The 19363-nt window shown below is 36.2% G+C and overlaps 2 protein-coding genes across 2 annotated transcripts in view; one reads left to right on the top strand and one right to left on the bottom strand.

Annotated features, from left to right (window-relative positions):
- Positions 1 to 10509, bottom strand: part of LOC103511823 (2-phosphoxylose phosphatase 1) — a 24390-nt gene extending 13881 nt beyond the window's left edge. The window contains exons 1-5 of the mRNA XM_026825464.1: positions 10502 to 10509; positions 9995 to 10143; positions 9109 to 9375; positions 8424 to 8598; positions 7896 to 8191 (exon numbers count right to left, since the gene is read on the bottom strand). Coding sequence (XP_026681265.1) covers positions 7896 to 8191; positions 8424 to 8598; positions 9109 to 9375; positions 9995 to 10143; positions 10502 to 10509 — 895 coding nt within the window. The remainder of the gene's footprint in view (positions 1 to 7895; positions 8192 to 8423; positions 8599 to 9108; positions 9376 to 9994; positions 10144 to 10501) is intronic.
- Positions 10510 to 12578: 2069 nt separating this feature from the next.
- Positions 12579 to 19363, top strand: part of LOC103511822 (mitochondrial carrier protein Rim2) — a 42946-nt gene continuing 36161 nt past the window's right edge. The window contains exons 1-3 of the mRNA XM_008476563.3: positions 12579 to 12756; positions 16000 to 16272; positions 17199 to 17377. Of these exons, the coding sequence (XP_008474785.1) occupies positions 12707 to 12756; positions 16000 to 16272; positions 17199 to 17377 (502 nt within the window). The 5' untranslated portion in view covers positions 12579 to 12706. The remainder of the gene's footprint in view (positions 12757 to 15999; positions 16273 to 17198; positions 17378 to 19363) is intronic.

The raw sequence follows: 19363 nt of genomic DNA, 5'->3' as shown, positions 1-19363 counted from the left end.
GTAATGAAGATGGTCTTGTTGGCGTAGTATGCTTGGATTTCAGACTTTTCGTTGGATGTCTCCTGTTTTGCTTCTTCCAAAAAATCCCTTCCATCGTAAAATTCCATTGTGTTGCACTCGAAATGAGATATTTTTTATATATTGGGAATTTAGTTAATATTGATGTGTTTTACTTTTTATTCACACAATATTTTACGTTAATTTACAGATCTTTAATACAAATTTTATTTTAGTTTTACGTGTTTCGAAAACATCCACTGAGATCTTTCTTGAGAGGTCACATAAATCTCTATAAGTAGATAATTATTTTGAATCACAATTATTATTGTAAAAAGTTCATGAAACTCTGTTTGAAAAAAAAGAGTCACAAAGTCACGGTAAATGGAGTATGTACTTGTTGAAAATTCAGTAGGAATACCGTATTTGGGTTTTTCGTTGACAGGCGAACTTGAAAAGACGAACAAAACTAAAAATGTTGACCTCTAATTCAGAATTAAAAACATATGTACGCATTTCCTTATTAGTCTCTCAGTTCCGTTTTCAATTTTACCAAAAGGTATGGGAAGCATTGTAGGTATATTGTTATGAATCACTTTTAGATTTGGCTTTAAAATTATGAGTTTTCATGATGTATGCAGTGTTGTTCCCAAGTAAATATAAGGCATCGTGGTCTACCCTTTATATGTATTTAGCTAGGGAAAAGCATATTTAGCAAAGGAAAATCTGAGCAAAAAAAGGACCTACCTATATCCACGTCGCCCTTGTCGATTGTGCAAAATTGCATCAGTGGTTCCTTATTAGTCTCTCAGTTCCGTTTTCAATTTTACCAAAAGGTATGGGAAGCATTGTAATATTGTTATGAATCACTTTTAGATTTGCCTTTAAAATTATGAGTTTTCATGCAGTGTATTTCCCAAGTAAATATAAGGCATCGTGGTCTACCCTTTATACTTATGTATTTAGCTTCCTTATTAGTCTCTCAGTTCCGTTTTCAATTTTACCAAAAGGTATGGGAAGCATTGTAATATTGTTATGAATCACTTTTAGATTTGGCTTTAAAATTATGAGTTTTCATGATGTATGCAGTGTAGTTCCCAAGTAAATATAAGGCATCGTGGTCTACCGTTTATATGTACTTATTTAGCTAGGGAAAAGCATAGGTATTTAGCAAAGAAAAATCTGAGCAAAAAAAGGACCTACCTATATCCACGCCGCCCTTGTCGATTGTGCAAAATTGCATTAGTGAAAAAAAACCTACCTGAAGACTAGATTTTAAACAAATTTCAAATACAGATTCACAGGACCAGTGCCCACTGGCGATGGCATGTATCCCATCCCCATAACGCGGGGAACTCCGGGCATTTAGGGTCCCTGTGGGGACACATTCAGGGGCCCCAGAGATGGGGGGGAAATCATATACGACATTGCCTGTCCCCTGTAGAACGGCATTTTCTGTCATGGGAGGAAAAATGTGAAAGCATAGAGCAGTTCTTCATGTCACATCTTATGAGAATATGGAACCTCGGATCTTCTAACTTGATGAAAGCAAGAAGATTGTAGGCGGAAGTGAACATATATGATAACACGAACGTACTTACCTGGTATTAAATATTCATGAATCTGAGAATGCGTTGCCAGAGCTTAACAGTGGTTCTCATTTTTGTAGTCTTTGCATTGTGAACATTTGCACATGTGTCTCTGGAACAGAATCAGCGTTATTTTCCTGTAGTAGGTACTTGCAACAAAGTATTTGGTAAGTACTTATAGTTGAAGTTCATGTTTTCTATGTAGTTCCATTTCTAGACTAGAACAACTTATCTCTTAACAATGTCGTCAAAGTTCTAGGCTGTTTACTAATTAAATGAAGGCAAACAAGTGAAAAATGTATCATAGAAAAAAATCCTTGTTTATAAAACACTTTCTAAGATTTGATCAAAAGGAAATTTTGCAAACTCTTTCGCCGATTGATGAATTGGGAGGAAATGTACCTAAATCCTTATACCTATCCTCCACCGACCATTTTGGGAATCGTTGGCCTAGCCTACCTCTCTGGCAACTTCCTCTAATTTGCGTCCATATTCCATAGCATGTCCACGTGTAAATGCGTCAAAACAAGTTGTATGAGTGCGTTTTATTACCGGGGGTGCCTGGTGGGTAAATTTGTAAATTAGATTCTGGGTGCTCTTCTGATGTTTTCGATTCTATGATCTACTAGCTTTATGCATTCTTATATCTTCTTGTGGTGGTCTTCTGATGGTTTTTGATCCTAATTCTATTATTTACTAATTATTAATTATAGCAGCTGTAAGTATACCTTCCTATATCATCTTTGGCTTTCTTTTGATGATCCTGGCTTAGCCTACCTTCTGTTAATCTACCTGATTCTATGATCTAATAACTTTATGCTTACTTATAATATTTATGTATATCTTCTTCTGGTGGTCTTATGATGATTTTTGTTCCTAATTCTATGATCTACTAATTATACAACATTAGAAGATGAAAGCAAGGTCTAAACACTAAACTCAAAGACAAGGTGATTCTTTCAGAGAAAACTGAAGATCCGTCACTTAACTCACATGAGATAGTCAATCGTGGAGTCATTAGGTTTTGTTGATAGTAATGTACATGGTTTATAGAGAAAACTGAAGATCCGTCACTTAACTCACATGAGATAGTCAATCGTGGAGTCATTAGGTTTTGTTGATAGTAATGTACATAGGTTTTATATTCACTAATGTTGTTGATAATGCTCTTGCCTTATTTGGATGATAATAAAATTCAAGGCTATGTCAGGATCGTCAGGTAGATAATCCATATAATCCATATTTGGTTGATATTGTTCGGATATGGATCCGACAAAATGTTGCTCTTATCTGTACCTACTTACTCACTTATCTATGTTCCACAAGTTGTTGATCATGTCACATTTGGCTATAATAAAATTCAAGGCTATGTCAGGATCGTCAGGTAGATAATCCATTGCTTTATTTGGTTCATATTGTTCGGATATGGATCCGACAATGTTGCTCTTATCTGTACTTACTCACTTATCTGTCTTATCTATGTTCCATAAGTTGCTAATCATGTCACATTTGGCTATACAAGGGATCATTAAGCTTGTCAGTTGTCAGCATATTATCACGGTAGATTAGACCATTATCGAGGGAATAAAGTGATTTTGTTGTCATTCATGGGTTCTCTCAATGTGTGTGTTATCATTGGGTGATATTCTGACGACAAGTCTTTACATTATTATGATACCAGACAAACATTGATTTTAACCAAGTACAGATTTTACAGAGTAGATATCAGTCACATTGTTTCTAGTCTTATCTCAACTTATACTGACACCCATACAGAATTATTTATGAACAATGTAATGTCCTTCAAGTTGCACTGAAGCATCAATTCTAAAAGTCTGATTCGCCAAGATTGACTTCAATCTGACTTGAGGGTGAAAATTTTTGCTCTTAAATACTTACTGAAGATCTTGGTACAAAGTTTAGGCTCAATTTCCTCAAAGAAAGGATTTTTCCCCTCCGACAGATTAATAAGAGCTGTATTTTATTAATGTTGATGTTTAAAACAGTTGATGTAATAAAAGGAAGTAGGGATGGAGCTCGGAGTTAAATGAACGTAAGCTTATATTGCACCATATGTAATTGTTCCCTCTGTTTAAAAAAAAAAAAAAAAAAATTAAAGGTCCCTGCTCCTAATCATATTCAGTAATACCTAGTCAAAAAAATATCAAGCCATCAACAAAATTCCACTAAATATTTTTGCTCAGTTAAGTAATTTTACAAATGACAGCTCTAGTCTTGGGAACACCTTTGAAGTAAATGTGTAGGTATTATAATCCATCAAAAATAAAATCATTTTTAAAGGCTATGTAGCCATCATTATCGTTAGCTACCTCTTGCCTTTTGTAAGTGATTTTATTTTCTGTTCAATACAATACATATTTAAATGTGTATGGTGTGTTCGCCTATAATACTTTTTCAAACCTGTGTCTTATACCCCTTTGTATTGTGATACTGAGATAGAAAACTGAAGATCTTGGTACAAAGTTTAGGCTCAATTTCCTCAAAGAAAGGATTTTTCCCCTCCGACAGATTAATAAGAGCTGTATTTTATTCGAACAAACACACACATTCATTTTTATATACTAGATATAATTATATAACCCACTATAGTACCTACATGTCCTACATACATAGGTATAAAAAGGCAAATCCTTTTATCATATCCCCACATCTCATGTGTAATACCTACATAAGTATTTACGTAACCTTGATTCTAGTCATCACATCATATTGGTCATAAATTAATTTACCTTAAGTATTTGATATGATTTTTTAAGCTTTATAGGTTTATTCTACTATACCTACGTCTCTTTCATATTTTAAATGCAAAAGCGGAATTTGATTTTATTGAGATTCTTGAAATACTTGCCTTTGGCAATGTAGGAGAACATCAGAACATGGTATACTTGTTTATTTTATTTATTCTACATAAGTCTTTCTCTATTGTATTTAAGTTTTCATTTACTTAAGTGTTTTTGTTTTCCTTCAATGTTTTCTATACTTAATATGTCTTATTTCTCTATTAAAATTGTTTTAAAACCTCTGAAAGAAAACATCCTGATGATTTTTTTTTCATTTATATATTTTTATGTTCAAGGTGACCAGACTCGAAATTTTTATTTCCTTTAAAGGGATTGCTCAGGTATATCTTACAAAGACAGGTAAGGTAGCAATAACATCCGCCATTCCTATCTAAAATACATAGACAAGTTTAACATACATAATCTAAGCACAGTGAAAAGTAGATAAAGATTTTCTGTTGCTTGATTTGTTTGTAGTGCACCTATTTAACATTAATTTTGTTGTTGAATAATAGAACTGGTACAAGTACCTACTTAGGTAGTGAAGATAGATTGCTCTAATTTATCTCCGAGATAATTCATCCGTTCTGCGTTTATTCTGGGTACAATTGGTTCCCTGGGAGCCTGGGACCAACAGATCAAGATAGGTCCTCGCCAATATTATACCTACATACATAGTTTTTGTAAGAACCTAATATACTTGCTTCTCAACTGGGTGCCTACATCATAGATCTGTGCCGTTTTAAATTTTTAGCTGCTAAAAATATCAGTTCCAATCATTTTGGTTCGTGGTGTGGGTTCTATATACATTTCATTGCTGCAATGGTATGCTGCTGCTGTAGGCTTGGTAGAATCTACCTGAATGTGAAAGTATTAAATAAGTACATAACAAGGAAAAGAGCTGATTTAAAACTGTAAAAAAAGCATGTACCTGCCTAATGGTGTGTTCAAAATTACACAACAATATTTGCATTAATGAAAGTAGAATTTACTAAAGTCATTGCTACTTGGGTTACTGATCAAAATCACTTAACCACTTGTGAGCTTGTTGGCAAATGATTAAAATGTGATACAATCATAGTCCTATTCCTATATCTGCGATACTGCATAATGTCATAGTTACTTCGTTAAATAATAGGTCAATCTGTCCCGTACTAGTCGCCTAGTCTGTGGCACAATCAACGTCTTTATCATCTTTGTATCGTAAGCTATTAGCTGATTTGCATGTATCAGGTCAAGAGAGGATATTGACATTTTTAATCTGTTGGGCAAAAGATAGTGTGTTCCAGAGGGTGGAAGTTAGGCACAGTGTCCTTTGCTACACCTAAAATTGTGACATCTTGATCCGTAGGCTGTCGATGTCGGTATGACAACATCTTTTCTTGCTTAAATTCGAAACCAAATTTCGTTGTAATACATGGATCTGTGATAGATTGGCTGATGGATCGACACTTGACTCATCTCATGAATAGTATGATTCATAAACTTTACATTTACATAATTATGTACACCTATACCTAACTAGATCCATGTGTTCGGATTTACAACTTCTAATTTTAGTTGGATGACCTCAGGGTTTGGTTGTTTTCTTGGCTTGAATACCGTGCTGATATTTCACTACACTTGAGGAATCGTTTTACGTATTTTTGGACATCCCTCAAGGACCGTAATTTCCATTTCACATCAAGGGTAAACCCATGACTCTCATGAGTAATAATCTCTTCTGGTTTTTGAGTGCGTAATAATCTCTTCTTGATTTTGAGTGTCCCATTCATATACTCTTATGTGTCCCAATGTCCCATTTATATTGAACTTGTCACGAAATCGTTTGCAGAGGAGTGCGAATGGATTTTTAACCTTCAACGCGTGTTTTAATGTTATGAATGTTGTATTCCATCGGTATAACACATCCAGATGACAGTGACATACAGACTTGACGCTAGTGTCACGAGCTTTATTCAGCGTGTAAATATGTATGGAATATGGCAAGCACTTTAGACACATACTCGTTATCGTTATTGTATGTACTCAGTGTCTTCTTTATAAATATAGGTAGTTGTATACTCTGTGTTCGATGATTCCAATGTTCAATGTGTAGGCGTCTTGATGAACTACATAAAAGCCGAACTTTTACGGAAAACAGAAGAAGTCTAATTTGGATCATCTGATCAACATCCTGGGAAAAGTGCATTTAAATATTCTAAAATAAGAGGAATCCGATTACAACTGTTATGAGTGTGTAAATCACCCACTGTACACCTTTAAAAACGAAAACGAAATGCCACTGGTGTAGATTCTTCCCTAAAATTCGATTTTGAAACGGTTCAGTTTCCTTACCTAATGTGTACCTACTTTGTACTTTAAGAAGATCAATGCACAAACATTAGAAGATGAAAGCAAGGTCTAAACACTAAACTCAAAGACAAGGTGATTCTTTCAGAGAAAACTGAAGATCCGTCACTTAACTCACATGAGATAGTCAATCGTGGAGTCATTAGGTTTTGTTGATAGTAATGTACATAGGTTTTATATTCACTAATGTTGTTGATAATGCTCTTGCCTTATTTGGATGATAATAAAATTCAAGGCTATGTCAGGATCGTCAGGTAGATAATCCATATAATCCATATTTGGTTGATATTGTTCGGATATGGATCCGACAAAATGTTGCTCTTATCTGTACCTACTTACTCACTTATCTATGTTCCACAAGTTGTTGATCATGTCACATTTGGCTATAAAAGGGATCATTAAGCTTGTCAGTTGTCAGCATATTATCACGGTAGATTAGACCATTATCGAGGGAATAAAGTGATTTTGTTGTCATTCATGGGTTCTCTCAATGTGCTTGTTATCATTGGGTGATATTCTGACCACGACAAGTCTTTACTTATTATGATACCAGACAAACATTGATTTTTTCCAAGTACAGATTTTACAGAGTTGATATCAGTCACATTGTTTCTAGTCTTATAATTATGTTTGATGATCTAAATCGATTATGTTTGCCATAAGTCATACTCAAGAAGAACTCAAGTATTCGATGGTCTGATCATCTTCTCAGCTGAAGTTGTAACTTGCGGTAGAAGTGGCATAACACTGACTGATGAAGTGATGACCAGATTTGTAAAGCTCAACACAACTTTTAGTTAAGGTTTACAAAAATTAAAAGTGCAATGCTGAAGTTGTAACTTGCGGTAGAAGTGGCATAACACTGACTGATGAAGTGATGACCAGATTTGTAAAGCTCAACACAACTTTTAGTTAAGCTTTACAAAAATTAAAAGTGCAATGCCAGACTCACTGCAAGGCAAACTTGAGACATTTCTCATCTTTGTCGCAATTAAATACGATTGATGGTCACTTGCAGAATAGTTACACATTTTATGTAGATGGACGGGTGAGTGTAGACATTTCTTAGTTCTTACTACGTTATAGTGTAGAATCTTCAATGCCAAGGCCACTGCACCATTGGGTACAATAATATGTAATCCACAACTCATTTTACCTAGTGGGGTTAGCTGTCCCAATTCACACCCTCCCCTCACTGGAGGCACAAGGGGGTAGTTGTGAAATGTTGAAAGGAATGGCAGGAAAGGGTTGGCAGACTGACGCAAGGATATATTTGCCCAGAAACTGTTGTACGAGGAGTAGAGGGGGTCTGAAGAGGAGCAGTCAATGGACGAAATGTTGCGTACATGGTTCATAGGACCTCGGTCTCCATGACGCAGGAGTATGGTGAGGCTTTCCAAACTATAGCTACCTTCCACTCGACCTGAAAATGAAGCAATAGAGGTTATTGATCTGATTACCTATATCAAATGACAGGGTCTGAAAATTTCTCCTGGACAGCTGTTGCTTTTGGCTCTCATCAGAAGGGTGTCTTTTTCTTCTTCTTTTTTTTCCATGTTCAGATGGGGTCAGCGGTTGACAACTCTCAATCAGCTTTAGAGTGATTGCTTTAAGGCCAACTAATTTTGACTAAGGAAAATTTTCCGACACAAGGGTGTGATTCTAACAAATAAATGAAATACACCTACCATCAGGATGAAGAAACTCGTGTAGAAAGGCAAGTAAACTCTGAAACGTTCTCCTGTATGGTGTACTATACAGTTGTATATCTTGAGCACCAAGAGTGAAATTGTCTAAGCCAAGCTGTGTCCCATATACACTTCTCAGCAAAGCTCCAACATGTAACAGCTGACTAGCACCTGTCAGATGAAAAGAGAAGAATTTTAATCAAACTAACAAAAAAACATTACCTTGATTAAATTATTTCCTAGAAACAGATTAGATTGGGTAATTTAAATGCCATGTAGGGGCTACACTTCTCAGCAAAGCTCCAACATGTAACAGCTGACTAGCACCTGTCAGATGAAAAGAGAAGAATTTTAATCAAACTAACAAAAAACATTACCTTGATTAAATTATTTCCTAGAAACAGATTAGATTGGGTAATTTAAATGCCATGTAGGGGCTTTTTTTCTTCCAAAACTCCTTAAAAACCTACCTATTTCTTGGGGTCTATTTGATTATTTATTTGGTAATGTATGTACCTAGTCTTAATAGCTTTTTTCCAAAACAGCTTGGACTGAGAAGAAATGCAAAAAAGTGAGTGTCTTCATTTATTAAAACTCTTTTTTCTATAGGTACCAAAATTTCTGGGTCCAAGGCCATTGCACCATTGGGTACAATAATATGTAATCCACAACTCATTTTACCTAGTGGGGTTAGCTGTCCCAATTCACACCCTCCCCTCACTGGAGGCACAAGGGGGTAGTTGTGAAATGTTGAAAGGAATGGCAGGAAAGGGTTGGCAGACTGACGCAAGGATATATTTGCCCAGAAACTGTTGTACGAGGAGTAGAGGGGGTCTGAAGAGGAGCAGTCAATGGACGAAATGTTGCGTACATGGTTCATAGGACCTCGGTCTCCATGACGCAGGAGTATGGTGAGGCTTTCCAAACTGTAGCTACCTTCCACTCGACCTGAAAATGAAGCAATAGAGGTTATTGATCTGATTACCTATATCAAATGTCAGGGTCTGAAAATTTAAAATTTGATGCTTTATTCATTTTTACCCCATCTTTGGTAGGTCAAGTGAACCTTCAGACAATGTTTACACAATTAATAAACACCTCCTACACTTAACCTACCTATTTCTTGGGGTCTATTTGATTATTTATTTGGTAATGTATGTACCTAGTCTTAATAGCTTTTTTCCAAAACAGCTTGGACTGAGAAGAAATGCAAAAAAGTGAGTGTCTTCATTTATTAAAACTCTTTTTTCTATAGGTACCAAAATTTCTGGGTCCAAGGCCATAACCTACCTATTTCTTGGGGTCTATTTGATTATTTATTTGGTAATGTATGTACCTAGTCTTAATAGCTTTTTTCCAAAACAGCTTGGATTGAGAAGAAATGCAAAAAAGTGAGTGTCTTCATTTATTAAAACTCTTCTTTCTATAGGTACCAAAATTTCTGGGTCCAAGGCCACTGCACCATTGTTTGTGTTGCATCCTTGTCACATTTGTGAACTACATACCAAATTTCAAGTCTCTAGCTTGTACCGTTCCCGAGATATTTATTCTTGCCATTTAGCCTTACCAGCAATCATTAGAAATATCCATAGTGTGAGTAAGATGTAACAGTAGAGTGCTCTATTCTGTGAGAGGAGTGTGAACATTCTCACTCTTCCAGCATCCCTCCAGGTTAGTGTCAAAGATTTGCCGATTATGTCTAGTAACACAGAGTACCTGATAAACAATAAAGGGGTAATAGTTCTGTATTATTGATAATGACAAATTCTCCCTTCTATAATAATAATAATAATAATAGTGCTTATTTATACTGCTCACATAGGACTGAAAAGTCCCTTTACTCCAGCAGTAGGCTCTACTACTATTATTGTGGTCAATTTCTCAAATTATATTGAGGATAAAATTCCAAACCTCAGCTGGGATTGAAGGCAATAGAAGGAAGTATTCTCCTTACTACTATGAGGGATGTGAGTGGTGGGCCTTATCAAGTATGAAATTATCACATTCTAAGGTTGGAGGTCATCATCATGTGGCATAATTCCCCTGTATTACTTGTTGTTACCCTTGGATTTACAGCCCCATGTTTATTTTATTCTGGTCCAATATTGGCTATTTATGGACCAATATGGGCTTTTTTCCCCCTTTTGCCAACACCAAAAATCCCTCAAAGGAGTTTGTATTAACTTATTTGTTGGTACACACACTTAGTAAAATAATTCAAACACTAAAAATGATTTCAGGTGAGTAAGTAAAAACACTTGGCTTTATGTTTAATCATTTTAGTACAAAAATCCATTTAACATGCCTCTTATTGCAGTATGTGAAACACATATTTAAAATGAACAGTCGAATAATTGCATATTTGGGTCAATGTCCTTTGATTTTGTAGATATACCTCTCAAGGTATGCTGCCTATTTGGCACAGCCTCAAGAAATACCTACCTACTTAACATTCTATTGCCTACTCTATTTGTTGTAGATAGATGGGTTAAGTAAGTACTTGTTTGATAAATTAACATAGCATGGAATAAGTAGATAGACCAACCTCAGTGGTGCAGTTGTTAACGCGTTGGACTTTGGATCTGGAGGTTGGTGGTTCAAGTCCAAGTCATGTCATGAAATTTATCTAGGTGAAATAATCAGGGAACGATGTTTGTGACAAGCATTTAAATATGCTTAACACAATTAGAATTCCTTAATAAGTAGATAGATTTTATTAACATTTATAAAAGTGTGCTAACATAATTATAAAATGTTATATACACCAATAGGTAGCCATAACCAAGTAGATCTTTTAGTAAGTAGGTACAAGTAAGTGGTTCAACCCTTTCTTTACTGCTGCAATGTGAAGACCGCTGAATTCTCTGTATGAATCTCATTTTCTTGGACTTGATGGTGTCTTGTAGCTTTAGTCATTAAATAGGTATTCAGTTAGTTGCTTAGTTAAGACTGACTTTAATTAGGTACCTCAGTTTCCCCTTGAATTGGTATCAGTGTTGGTTGGTGAAAACAATATCCTAAATTCCCAAAACACAAAATAGTTCAATACGTTCTAAATAGTTAGGGAATAGGGAGGTCACACTAGAGTAAATATGTCTACTTGTTACTAAAGTACCTACTTATTTATTTTACCTGTTAGTTAAGTACAGACATGTTAATTACTCAAGTATGTATGTTTATAAGCCTAAGGAGTAAATTGCTACTCAAGCACCTAAGTATTCAAAGTGTTTACTTGAGAAAGAATAGAAAATCTGAATGCACACCATGATCCTCGTGCTTTTATCTTGTTGAGCTGTATACGTCTACTTGTTACTTAAGTACCTACTTATTTATTTTACCTGTTAGTTTAGTACAGACATGTTAATTACTCAAGTATGTAGGTATGTTTATAAGCCTAAGGAGTAAATTGCTACTCAAACACCTAAGTATTCAAAGTGTTTACTTGAGAAAGAATAGAAAATCTGAATGCACCCCATGATCCTCGTGCTTTTATCTTGTTGAGCTGACTTATCAATTTACTGAACAGACACACATGTTGTACTTCACTCTTATCTAACCTGTTAAAATGTAGGTACCTCCTACATCCCTACATGTTTTTTAGGTCTGTTGTACCTGTTGTTGGAGAGATTATGGAGTTATCATTGGAACTAGTTCTTTGTAAACCCTGTTATACACTCCACATATCTCCCAACTTATTCTTTCAATAGACAGTCTTTCAACTTGGTCTTATACCATGGTCTTTCGACAGATCGTTGAGTTAAAGACCCGAAATTTACTCAAATATTGCATACCTATATAAGTACTACTTACATAACGATCTGTCTAAAGATCAGGCTAACATCATCTGTAGGAAGCCCAATTTGAGACACATTTCGTAGCGTGTGTCCCGAGCTTAACATTTCCCATAATGTGTCTAAGTAAATATATATAAGACCTTGGTTAGACTGCAGGGGAAAAGGGACTTTTCAGTCTTATTCGGGCAGGATGGACAAGGTATATTCTATTCTATCATTCCTATTTCAGAATCGCCGGCACCACAGCGGCAATAGTCACCTGTCCGCTGGAAGTGGTCAAAACGCGTCTCCAATCCTCGGTCGGCATCTATCAGATTCAGAAGATGTGCGTGCCGCCCATAGCGAGCGCGGAAAGTGAGTCGTGTTTTCGCTGGGTGAAACAGATTGTTCCTTTTGATTAAGAAGTGTTTCATTAAATTTATTTGTGTTTTTTTCCAAGCTGATATATTTTTCCAGATAGGGAAGTTTTGATGTAGATCTTCAACATGGCTTCTGTCAACTCCAGAGATTCCTTCATCCACTTGGTTGCTGGAGGGTAAGTTACATCCCTAGTGTACCAACCCATAACCCAAGTACTTTGCCTACTTACATATTTTCTGAATAATTTACTGCTATTTTGGACCAGTTCAGGGGGTTCAAAATTCCATATATTATATAGATTAATTCCCTCCTTCCATGTCATTGATACTACCAATCCCTCATCAATAAGGTAGGTAAGTAATGTTCATTTTTAGGACCATCACAGAACACAATCCTTCTCTTTGATACTGTCTATTTCAGTTTTTCCAAACATTCTAGTCATTAAAACCATCACACATGTGTTCTCTACAAGGCAACAGGTCTATGAGGGATGTGAGTGGTGGGCCTTATCAAGTATGAAATTATCACATTCTAAGGTTGGAGGTCATCATCATGTGGCATAATTCCCCTGTATTACTTGTTGTTACCCTTGGATTTACAGCCCCATGTTTATTTTATTCTGGTCCAATATTGGCTATTTATGGTCCAATATTGGCTTTTTTCCCCTTTTGCCAACACCAAAAATCCCTCAAAGGAGTTTGTATTAACTTATTTGTTGGTACACACACTTAGTAAAATAATTCAAACACTAAAAATGATTTCAGGTGAGTAAGTAAAAACACTTGGCTTTATGTTTAATCATTTTAGTACAAAAATCCATTTGACATGCCTCTTATTGCAGTATGTGAAACACATTTAAAATGAACAGTCGAATAATTGCATATTTGGGTCAATGTCCTTTGATTTTCTAGATATAGATGATATACCTCTCAAGTCTCAAGGTATGCTGCCTATTTGGCACAGCCTCAAGAAATACCTACTTAACATTCTATTGCCTACTCTATTATTTGTTGTAGTGTAGATAGATGGGTTAAGTAAGTACTTGTTTGATAAATTAACATAGCATGGAATAAATAGATTTTGTAGCTATCTATATTTTTTTATTTTATTAGCATTTATTAAAGTGTGCTAACATAATTATAAAATGTTATATACACCAATAGGTAGCCATAACCAAGTAGATCTTTTAGTAAGTAGGTACAAGTAAGTGGTTCAATCCTTTCTTTACTGCTGCAATGTGAAGACCGCTGAATTCTCTGTATGGATCTCATTTTCTTTGACCTGATGGTGTCTTGTAGCTTTAACTAACATAATTATAAAATGTTATATACACCAATAGGTAGCCATAACCAAGTAGATCTTTTAGTAAGTAGGTACAAGTAAGTGGTTCAACCCTTTCTTTACTGCTGCAATGTGAAGACCGCTGAATTCTCTGTATGAATCTCATTTTCTTGGACTTGATGGTGTCTTGTAGCTTTAGAACATTTATTAAAGTGTGCTAACATAATTATAAAATGTTATATACACTAATAGGTAGCCATAACCAAGTAGATCTTTTAGTAAGTAGGTACAAGTACTTAAGTGGTTCAACCCTTTCTTTACTGCTGCAATGTGAAGACCGCTGAATTCTCTGTATGGATCTCATTTTCTTGGACCTGATGGTGTCTTGTAGCTTTAATCATTAAATAGGTATTCAGTTAGTTACTTAGTTAAGACTGACTTTAATTAGGTACCTCAGTTTCCCCTTGAATTGGTATCAGTGTTGGTTGGTGAAAACAATATCCTAAATTCCCAAAACACAAAATAGTTCAATACCTTCTAAATAGTTAGGGAATAGGGAGGTCACACTAGAGTAAATATGTCTACTTGTTACTTAAGTACCTACCTACTTATTTATTTTACCTGTTAGTTAAGTACAGACATGTTAATTACTCAAGTATGTATGCTTATAGGCCTAAGGAGTAAATTGCTACTCAAGCACCCAAGTATTCAAAGAGTTTACTCAAGAAAGAATAGAAAATCTGAATGCACCCCATGATCCTCGTGCTTTTATCTTGTTGAGCTGTCTTATCAATTTACTGAACATACTCACATGTTGTATTTCACTCTTATCTAACTGATTATCTAGCTTGGAGAGATTATGGAGTTATCATTGGAATTAGCTCTTTGTAAACCCTGGTACCTATATACAAACCACATATCTCCCAACTTAGTCTTTCAACTTGGTCTTCTAACATGGTCTTTCGACAGATCGTTGAGTGTACTACTTTTTGCGTACATTTCACTTATTTAGACCCGGAATTTTGCGCAAATATCGCGTATATACACAACGATCTTCCAAAGACCAGGCTCACAAATCATCTGTGAAAAGCCCAATTTGAGACATATTTCGTAGCGTGTGTACCTATAGAGCTTAAAGTTGTGTCCACACATAGTCGACGGCCGTCGATCCATCATCGGTTGATGTGGATTGACGGCCCGTGGACTATGTTTGGACACACCCGAACATATTCCCATTTCAGAGTGCAATAGTCCTACATACTGGACTCCGCACACAGGGATTTCGTCAGAAACGACCCCAATTTCAATGTAGAATAGAATAGAATATACCTTGTTTATCCTGCTGGGATAGGACTGAAAAGCCCCTTTTCCCCCCGCAGTCTAACCAAGGACATGTTTTTTAGGTCTGTTGTACCTGTTGTTGGAGAGATTATGGAGTTATCATTGGAACTAGTTCTTTGTAAACCCTGTTATACACTTCACATATCTCCCAACTTATTCTTTCAATAGACAGTCTTTCAACTTGGTCTTTCGACAGATCGTTGAGTTAAAGACCCGAAATTTGCTCAAATATTGCATACTTACCTACATAAGTACTACATAACGATCTGTCTGAAGACCAGGCCATAATGTGTCAAAATATATAAGACCTTGGTTAGACTGCAGGGGAAAAGGGACTTTTCAGTCTTATTCGGGCAGGATGGACAAGGTATATTCTATTCTATTCTATTCTATCATTCCCATTTCAGAATCGCCGGCACCACAGCGGCAATAGTCACCAGATCAGGCTAACATCATCTGTAGGAAGCCCAATTTGAGACACATTTCGTAGCGTGTGTCCCGAGCTTAACATTTCCCATAATGTGTCTAAGTAAATATATATAAGACCTTGGTTAGACTGCAGGGGAAAAGGGACTTTTCAGTATTATTCGGGCAGGATGGACAAGGTATATTCTATTCTATTCTATCATTCCCATTTCAGAATCGCCGGCACCACAGCGGCAATAGTCACACTCATCAATACGCAACTTTTGACATATCAGGCGTTTCGAAATTCGAAAAAAAATTTCCATCCCTATAGTTTCACTCCACCCTACTGTACATGTACCTACTTAATGTAATGTAATTCCTATTTCAGAATCGCCGGCACCACAGCGGCAATAGTCACCTGTCCGCTGGAAGTGGTTAAAACGCGTCTCCAATCCTCGGTCGGCATCTATCAGATTCAGAAGATGTGCGTGCCGCCCATAGCGAGCGCGGACAACGTCACCAGTCAGCTTACCTGCAAGTCCATGCCCTACCAGAGGCGACGCCTGAACACGCAAGTCCTCACCATATCCCAGTTCGAACCTTCTAGTCAGTCTGTTCACTCTACGGTCAGACCTTCCGCGGGCGTGGTGCAATGCTTGAGGTAGGATATCCTTTGAAAGTAGTCCCCAGGAATTTTGAAGTTTCCCAATTTTGAGGAGGGAAAAATAGCGCGTGGTAAATTTACAATTTTACCGTAGGATATTTTGTACTTTCGCTCCGGAATGATCCGTTTAGAGAGCGGAAGTAAATAATTACCTATAATCGATTCTACTTCGGTTTTGAAAGTAGTCCCCAGGAATTTTGAAGTTTCCCAATTTTGAGGAGGGAAAAATAGCGCGTGGTAAATTTACAATTTTACTGTAGGATATTTTGTACTTTCGCTCCGGATTGATCCGTTTAGACAGCGGAAGTAAAGGAACCGGATAATTACCTATATTCGATTCTACTTCGGCTAGGATTCGAACTCGCGTCCTGCCACGTAACAGGCGACCGACAACGTGACCAGAAAAAAATCAAGGTAAGTAAAATATTTGAAAGTAGTCCCCAGGAATTTTGAAGTTTCCCAATTTTGAGGAGGGAAAAATAGCGCGTGGTAAATTTACAATTTTACTGTAGGACATTTTGTACTTTCGCTCCGGATTGATCCGTTTAAACAGCGGAAGTAAAGGAACCGGATAATTACCTATATTCGATTCTACTTCGGTTAGGATTCGAACTCGCGTCGTACTTAACAGGCGACCGACAACGTGACCAGAAAATAATCAAGGTAAGTAAAATCTTGTTTTCGGTGGCCTCCTATTAAAAATAGTTTGGTACCTAAATACATGTTTTCAAATATCTTCTTTTGAGCATTTCAAGTGCCTAATTTGAATCTGAGTGCGAATACCTAATTATAGATTAAAAATAGTTTGGTACCTAAATACATGTTTTCAAATATCTTCTTTTGAGCATTTCAAGTGCCTAATTTGAATCTGAGTGCGAATAATTATAGTACTTAATGGTGTTTTGGCATTGTTTGGGTTTCAGGTACATAGTAAATCACGAAGGTCCGAAAGCATTGTTCCGGGGATTGGTACCAAATTTAATAGGAGTAGCGCCTTCTAGAGCAATTTATTTCTGTGCTTATTCGCAATCGAAAAAGTTTTGGAATAACATTCTACCGCCTGACACAGCTTTAGTCCATGTGTTTTCTGCAGCCTGTGCAGGTAGGCATTTCCATAATGTTATTTCTTTACTTTTAGTCCAATAATTATAAGTAGATTTTAGTATTTTCTTAATATGTCGCCGAATGGAGAATACAACCCCTGTCACTAAACACTTCGCGCTTCCAAGCAAGTAGGTATTCTAAGTATTCCGACTAGCAAATTTTACCTCTTTCCTCCCTACTGATCTATCAGTGTCAGTCTCCTCTTCCTCTTACCCCACTTTCTAGTTCCCTCTTCTTTCCCTTTTGATCTCTCTTATCTCTCTTCTATTCTTTGTTCACACCTGAAGTGTCTATTGATTCACCTGACCTTTCATTGCTAGCGCACATTTCATAAGTTTCTAGATATTAATATGTAACTCAGTATCTTGAGTTTTCTTCATATGAAATATAAAATAATACTTTGGGACTAACAAGGAAGCCTCTGACGTCAACTTTACTTTTAGTCCAATAATTATAAGTAGATTTTAGTATTTTCTTAATATGTCGCCGAATGGAGAATACAACCCCTGTCACTAAACATTTCGCGCTTCCAAGCAAGTAGGTATTCTAAGTATTCCGACTAGCAAATTTTACCTCTTTCCTCCCTACTGATCTATCAATGTCAGTCTCCTCTTCCTCTTCTCTTATCCCACTTTCAAGTTCCCTCTTCTCTTTCCCTTTTGTTCTCTCTTCTCTCTCTTCTATTCTTTGTTCACACCTGAAGTGTCTATTGATTCACCTGACCTTTCATTGCTAGCGCACATTTCATAAGTTTCTAAATATTAATATGTAACTCAGTATCTTCAATTTTCTTCATATGAAATATAAAATAATACTTTGGGACTAACAAGGAAGCCTCTGACGTCAAGTACCTATGCTATTATCACAGAGTTCAACTTGAAGCAATATGGCGTTATCTTATTAGCTTATTACTCAAAAAAAGAAAAAACTGAATGCTGACGTCAAGTACCTACCTCTATGCTATTATCACAGAGTTCAACTTAAGCAATATGGCGTTATCTTATTAGCTTATTACTCACTGACGTCAAGTACCTACCTCTATGCTATTATCACAGAGTTCAACTTAAGCAATATGGCGTTATCTTATTAGCTTATTACTCAAAAAACTGAATAATGAAAAACTTGAATCTAGATTGCGGGTAGTTGGGAAGAGCTGAGAATGCGAGTAAAAAGATAACCAAGTTAATTACAGAGCACAGACATACTTAGCACCGATCATGTTCATGTTCACAGTAATTCAATAATGATGTATAATCAAGTAGCGGGTAGTTGGGAAGAGCTGAGAATGCGAGTAAAAAGATAACCAAGTTAATTACAGAGCACAGACATACTTAGCACCGATCATGTTCACAGTAATTCAATAATGATGTATAATCAAGTAATCATTGGAAAAATGTAAAAGCAATAAAGTCAAGGAAAAAATCTGTTATAATTGTCCTAAATGCAGCGTTTGTGAATGTAATGATTGTGTTGATAAAGTTCCTCTGATAATGAAGTCATGATGGTCGTGCTATGGCCTGACAGCAGGAAAATATGTATAAAATACCTATATATAATTAAAGGTGCAAAATAAGCGACCTGATTCCCAAAAAGATACTATTCTACAAAATAAATCCCATCTCAAAGTTGTTTTCGTCACAAAACAATAGCACCATTACGGCCGTGTCTAGCCCACCAGTCTTTATATCTACAATATCAATAAAAAGAACAATAACCAAGGAAGAAAAATTATCAAATGCCACACGTCTCATATACTATTCTACAAAATAAATCCCATCTCAAAGTTGTTTTCGTCACAAAACAATAGCACCATTACGGCCGTGTCTAGCCCACCAGTCTATATCTGCAATATCAATAAAAAGAACAATAACCAAGGAAGAAAAATTATCAAATGCCACACGTCTCGAGATAAACAAAACTGGCGCCATTTCATCAAACCTAATCAATATGAACCTCAAAAGGCTTCTTTCTTGACATTGAATCC

Source organism: Diaphorina citri, unplaced genomic scaffold, assembly GCF_000475195.1.
Source record: "Diaphorina citri unplaced genomic scaffold, Diaci psyllid genome assembly version 1.1 scaffold756, whole genome shotgun sequence".
Lineage (NCBI taxonomy): Eukaryota > Metazoa > Arthropoda > Insecta > Hemiptera > Psyllidae > Diaphorina > Diaphorina citri.
This window is presented reverse-complemented; position numbering and strand designations above follow the sequence as displayed.